Source organism: Syzygium oleosum, unplaced genomic scaffold (assembly GCF_021117445.2).
Source record: "Syzygium oleosum isolate NSW1041296 unplaced genomic scaffold, Sole_v2.1 Sole_v2.05, whole genome shotgun sequence".
NCBI classification, from domain to species: Eukaryota; Viridiplantae; Streptophyta; class Magnoliopsida; order Myrtales; family Myrtaceae; genus Syzygium; species Syzygium oleosum.
The window spans coordinates 4,492,475-4,498,474 of record NW_026607489.1 but is presented as its reverse complement, the minus strand read 5'-3'; the positions used below and the strand labels follow the sequence as shown (position 1 = coordinate 4,498,474).

At 39.7% G+C, this 6,000-nt stretch overlaps 1 protein-coding gene across 1 annotated transcript; it reads left to right on the top strand.

Annotated features, from left to right (window-relative positions):
• The first annotated feature begins 1,064 nt into the window (after positions 1 to 1,064).
• LOC115685651 (uncharacterized) lies at positions 1,065 to 5,561 on the top strand. The gene is made up of 13 exons (XM_030610738.2): positions 1,065 to 1,457; positions 1,802 to 1,973; positions 2,232 to 2,312; positions 2,672 to 2,754; positions 2,838 to 2,953; positions 3,043 to 3,153; positions 3,387 to 3,496; positions 3,660 to 3,960; positions 4,036 to 4,113; positions 4,212 to 4,262; positions 4,353 to 4,442; positions 4,778 to 4,855; positions 5,309 to 5,561. Exons 1-13 carry the CDS (start codon positions 1,448 to 1,450, stop codon positions 5,357 to 5,359), a joined length of 1,332 nt encoding a protein of 443 aa, XP_030466598.1. The 5' UTR covers positions 1,065 to 1,447; the 3' UTR covers positions 5,360 to 5,561.
• The last annotated feature ends 439 nt before the right edge of the window (positions 5,562 to 6,000 follow it).

Sequence of the window (6,000 nt, the reverse complement as noted above, 5' to 3'; positions counted from 1 at the left end):
ATAGTTCAGGGACTAAATTGAACATGTATAAAAAGTTCAGGGACCACACTGAACAAATTAAAAATTTATGGACCACATTATATACTGGATCAAAGTTCAGGAGTTATATTGAATAAATTAAAAATTTATAGACTATAATATATATTGGATCAAAGTTTAGGGAGTGTTTGTATCATTTTTTTTCCGTAAAGATAAATGGGAACTTTTCTTACAACCGTTAGGCTCTACTGGAAACTCCTTTCTGACAAGCAAAACCTCCGAGAAACCACCGCGGTCCACACGCCTCTCTTTTCAACAGAAACACGCGTCTCACGTTTTCTCGACCAGCCCACAAAAACGCAAACGTTTTCCTGTTTTGTCTCCAAACGCAGCGCTGAAACGACGCCGCGTCGTCGGTCGCTCCAGAAGCCGCTCGCTCCCTCCCTCCCTCCCTCGCCACCGAATATTCTGATCCTCCCGATTCTCGGCAATTCGAATAATCCCTGTCCCCGATTTTTATTTTTTTTTATTTTACTTTTCATGAAACTCCCAGGAAAAAAGAAAATGAATTTTTCTCTTAAATTAATACCCCAAACAGATACGCAACTAATTTTTTGATCATAAAAAATTTCAAATGTGACAAATATACCCAAAACTAATTTTTGGACCGTCAAAAATCCCAATCTAGTACATTTGCGACAAATTTACTCCTTGCGAATTTCCGTTAAATTAAATTAATATCACGAAAAATCACAAATCGATACACTTATGCCTTCAAATCAATACACTTTTCAACCGTTACATGTCATTAAACTTAGCAATTTAACAGTAAAATTTAACGGAAATTAACGAATGATAAATTTGTCACAGATATACCAGTTTGATACTTTTTATGGTTAAAAAATTAATTTTGAGTAAATTTATCTTACGCATATAAATTTGGAGTTTTTTTTGGTGGTATTAACTTTTTTTTTTCTTCTCTATCTCCCCTTTATTGATTTACTCTTTGGGTGTGCGTGGGCGGCTGGCTGTAAATTCAGGAGTCGCTTCATTTACGTGAAATCTTTCGCCGCTTGCGTCTGTTTACTCTCTCTATTTTGCGTCGAGCAAGAAGGACCCCTAAATCCTCTCTCTCTCTCTAGCTCTCTCTCTCCTTCTCTCTCTCTCTCTCTCTCTCTTGCTCGCTCGATCAAGAATCGATCTTCGTCTTTCAAACGATTAATGGATACTTCATCCCTCGATCTGAGCCTGCTGTTGTGCTGCCTCGTCTTCGTCCAGTTCGATTCCATCGATCTCTTGCTCTCCACGTCTTCCCATCCCCAGATTTTTAGTCAACCTTCCTGTATCCCCTCTATCTGACCAAAGGCAACCAAAAAAAAAAAGAAAAAAACCCAAGCAGAAATCGATAGGGGATTTTGCGCGTGTATTCTTTCCTGCCTCGGAGCCGTCCGTCGTTGCCGGAGCAGCAATGGGGAAGCGTGAGTTGCTGAACCCATCTTTCTTTTTCGGCTCTTTGTCCTGTTTCTCGATTAAAGTTTGGTTTTTTCTTTCATGGGGTTAGGTTCGTAATCGTGGGTTGCTTTCAGGCTTTTAGTAGATGTTCGATTGGTGAATATTGGTTGTTGTTGGGGGTTTTTTTTTGCAAGATTCTTTATATGGGCCGCGGTTAATGGTTGCGAATTAACGTGATTTTGGGTAGATTGGTTCCTGTTGTTGTTATGATGCCGTGGGTTTCGTAAGGATCTTTCATCTGATTCTTTTTTTCTGTTTTTTCTTTTTGTTAAGAATTGTGGTGCTGATGAATTGGGTTCTTGCAAAACAGGTAGCTCGCAGCGTAAACATGCTACAATGTTGGATAGTGATGATGATAACAGTAGTGTAAGTTCGTCGTCCACTACCCGTTCGGACCACATGTCAGTCAGTGCGAACGAGGAAGTACAGCTCGATAAAGATAGTTTGCTTGATCAAGCTCTTGATGCTTTGTATGAGAAGAGGTAATCTATAACGTGCAGCTTTTGGACCATTTATAGTCAGTTTCTGTTGGTTACTGCCATTTTAAATATTGTCCGTGACATGCACTCTTGTCTCACTGTGCGTGTTTAATAAGGAGGTATCTTTAGTTGCTGGTATTTCCGTTTTAGAAACGAATGTTTCCTTCTGGTTTTGTTTTACTTTGCTTGAACAACTATCTGTCACTATGCTGACCCCTGGACTAATATTTTCGTGTTTTCGATGTTTTCTTCCTAATGAAGGGGTTCTACACGGGAGAAAGCATTGTCAACAATAATTGAGACTTTCAATAGTGGCCTGCAGCATGAGTTTGTGGAAAAGAAGTGAGCATCTTCATCTTTTATAACAACCATTCTGTTGGGTCAAAGTTGCCTGTGTAGAACTGAGAAGATGATTGGAATATTTGCAAAGATTTAAATCGCATTCTGGATTTTAGATTTGATAAGTCACCTGAAATAGCATTAAAACTTTTTCTTTGTGCATTTGAGTTATTCGTCTTGGAGAAGCTCTCGAATCTGTTTATGCAGATTGCAGTTAAACTGGGTGAAAAGATGATATCTATTTTCAGACTATCATTTTTTTTTTCATAGTGGACGCTTGATGTGGGACGTGCAAATCCCTTTTTTTTTCTATGCCTGTTTTGTGATTAAATGAAGTTGAGAAATAATTGTTTGTTATCCAGATTCGCTACCTTACTGCATCAGTGCATAGCTTCAATAAAGAAAGGTTCTGCCAAAGAGGTATCATTGGCATCACACGCTATTGGTGAGTATGTAATGAGTCTCATGTTTGACATATGATCTTTCGTGGGAAATTTGGTTTAATCTATGTGGAATTTCTTGTCTTAGGGTTGTTGGCTTTGACTGTTGGTTGTGGTGATAATGCACGGGAGATTCTGGAAGAAACTGTTCCTACACTGTCACAGGCCCTCAAAATAGGAGCTGATTCCTCAAAAATATCTGCGGTATAAATCATCTTTGGGCACTAGAATAATCTAGTTTTGTTACTCCTTATCTGGCTAAATCTGGTGTTTGTGTGCCTCTGAAATTCTAGTTATTGGAATGTTTGGCTATTGTCACCTTTGCTGGAGGGAATGATCCTGCCGAGACAGAGAGGTCAATGCAAATTATGTGGCAGCTGGTTCACCCAAAGCTCGGTTCCAATGTAAGCATCGTTTCTTCTCTTTTGTGTCTGAGTTGCATAGCGCACATCACATCATTGCCTGAAGCTTCACGCTTCTTGAATCAGTATGGAAATGTGGAACATTTGTATGAGATAATATTCCGAGAAGTTTGCTGGTCCTAACTTGTTTTGCATGTCATGCTTTTCATAATTTGTTTTACTCCATTTTTGGTCTTTTTTCCAACAACTAACGACTAGTTTGCTTTCCAATTAAGGTGGCTGCTGCTAAACCTTCGCCGGCAGTAATAACAGCTATGGTTTCTGCTTGGGCTTTTCTCCTTACATCTATAGAGGGTTGGAGTCTTGATCCGAAAATTTGGCAAGAGTATGTGAAGGTCTTGACATAGTTATTTCTTTGTGATTATTGCAATTGACCCATCATTGGCTAATGATCTCCAATGGAGAGTGCAATCAATAACTTGTGCTTGGGGAAATTGGTTGAGACTCTGGATGATGGATATTCTCATGAACTCCCTCTTGATATGCAGGTCTATTTCATATTTATCTGGATTACTAGATAAGGATGACCGATCAGTCCGCATTGCTGCTGGGGAGGCATTGGCTGTGATTTTCGAGATGGGAAGCCTTGAAAAGTTCTGTTCTCAAGTTAAAGACACTGGTGGCGGCTCCACTCAAGATGGAAAGGAGTTGGTGCACATGCACGGTTTGAAAGCAAAAGTTTTGAACCAAGTCAGAAACCTCTCAGTGGAAGCAGGTGGTAAAGGTTCTGCCAAGAAAGATCTAAATAGCCAGCGCAACTTGTTTAAGGATATACTGGAATTTCTTGAGGTGATTCTGTTGTCTTGAGATTCTTTTTTGTGCGTTCTGGGTCAAAGTTTTCTTATGCCGTCCTTCTTATGATAGTATGGATCATTTCCTGAGACCTCAATGAAGATAGGTGGAGATGCTTTACAGACATCAACATGGTGTCAGTTGATACAGGTTTTTGTACTTTCTATCCTTGTTTTAACTGGTTTCTCATTTACTGGACAAGTTTCTTCAATCAGTCGCAAGTGGTGTAATTAAAACTTTTTGAACAGTTGAACTTTGTAAAGCACTTTCTCGGTGGTGGTTTTGTGAAGCACATGCAGGTTTGAGATGTCTTCTCTAAACTGTGGGTTGAATTTCTAGTTTTGCTTGCATTTTGGCACCCTCTGATGACACTTTTATCTCCTGTTCAGGAGAACGAGCTCCTCCACGATATTTTTGGCTTCGCTCCGAAGAAAAAGTATAATTTAGGAGTTGAACACCAAATGTCTAGTGGCGAAAAGGTTTGTATAGCTTATCTGGCAGAGTTGCTTGCTGACATGGTTTCCTCAATTGATTTTTCCCGTATCAAACTTGTAATGATGGTTGCCAAATGGAGTGGCAATACAATTTTTCATGATACGCTACCTCTTTTGCGTCCTGGCATGTGCTTGCCGTTACTTTTGCATCTGGAACCTAAAAGTTAATGCTTTGTAAACTCGATCATGTAACTCCATTATTTGCTTGACAAAGTAGCTTGAATCTTTCTTCATTTGTTATGGACCTATGCATATCTTTTTTTATCCCTCGGCTTTCTTCTTGCCTTTTTAGTCTAATGGCTATTCATTTGCTGTTACAGAGGTTGTACAAGTCCCCAAACTCGGTCTCTAACAAGGCGAGGACCCGATTCTTGAATAAGCAGCGCATGTTGTCCGAGGTAACTTTGTCCTTTCTCTAGATCCTGATTCTTAGGGTGCCAAAGTAGCTGCATAGTCTGGGTAGGTGTACTTATAGGTAGACTGAGAATAACGACACATCTATTCAATGTGTGTGGCTTAAAGCAGAATATCGGAATTGTGCTAAACAAGAAGACATATTGGCTTCCATCTTGGTTTCAGAACTGTTCTTTTGTTGTCTTAATCCATGGTTAGGCTCCATATGATTACTTTTGTTACTCGAGATATTTATTCCATGATGTTTTAGCATTGCGTGTAATTAGTTAATGATACTGATAGGAACATATCGAACTGTCTTACGCGTGATTAACACTAGCATATATAGAGCCCTTCGCTTCCATTCCTTTACTTTCTCACTGTGTGAGTTTTTTTTTCCAAATCATTTGGAGGACCGGCGATTAGCTCATCTCTCCTCTCTTTTGCCGGCAATGCAGGGTAGAAACGTCGGGCAATTTGCAGTGGGTGCGGGTGATGATGAATTCTGAATCGGGTAGCGCTCACTACCAATATGTACTTCGCCGCTGTAATCTGACTTGGCGGTTTAAGGCTTATATTCGATGAACTTTGTTTCATACTTCATAGGTCCCATTTTAGATTTGCTTTCATATATGTGATTTGGGCACCGACTGCCAACTGCCCATGTTAAAGTTCACACTATTAGTTGAAAAAGGTACATGCTATTCTTTATTCTCTCTGTCAGTTACACTCCCATCTCTGCTTCCCCGTGTAGAAGCCGAGCGAAATGGATGGACAGATTGAATCGAGATCATAACGCTCTTGTAGTATTATGGAATGAACATCTTGATGGAGTGGAAATCAATAGTGTTGATGAATCTGAAGAAAGTTTACCAAAGTGGGAATAATTGGTAACTAATTGCTTATTTATCAGTCGGGTTTTTTGTTCAGTGTGGGAAATTCGTGTTCTACCTAACTCAGATTCTATTGCCTGGCTAAAGAATTGGGGACTCTTCATGTTTAATTTGACAGAATAGGGTCTTTCACAAAAGGTCAAAATCAAACTTTGTCCTCTACTCTTTCACGAATTGGGTTCAATTTGCACTTGGACATGTCTGTTTCGGAATGATTCAACTTGGCAACTTGCGAGTATGCTGAGACGACAAGCAGC

What these genes read in the sequence shown, in the direction of transcription:
- LOC115685651 (XM_030610738.2), top strand. An exon ending in GATGCTTTGTATGAGAAGAG is followed by an intron (nt 1,974 to 2,231) that starts GTAATCTATAAC and finishes TTCCTAATGAAG; the next exon opens with GGGTTCTACACGGGAGAAAG. An exon ending in ATTGGCATCACACGCTATTG is followed by an intron (nt 2,755 to 2,837) that starts GTGAGTATGTAA and finishes TTCTTGTCTTAG; the next exon opens with GGTTGTTGGCTTTGACTGTT.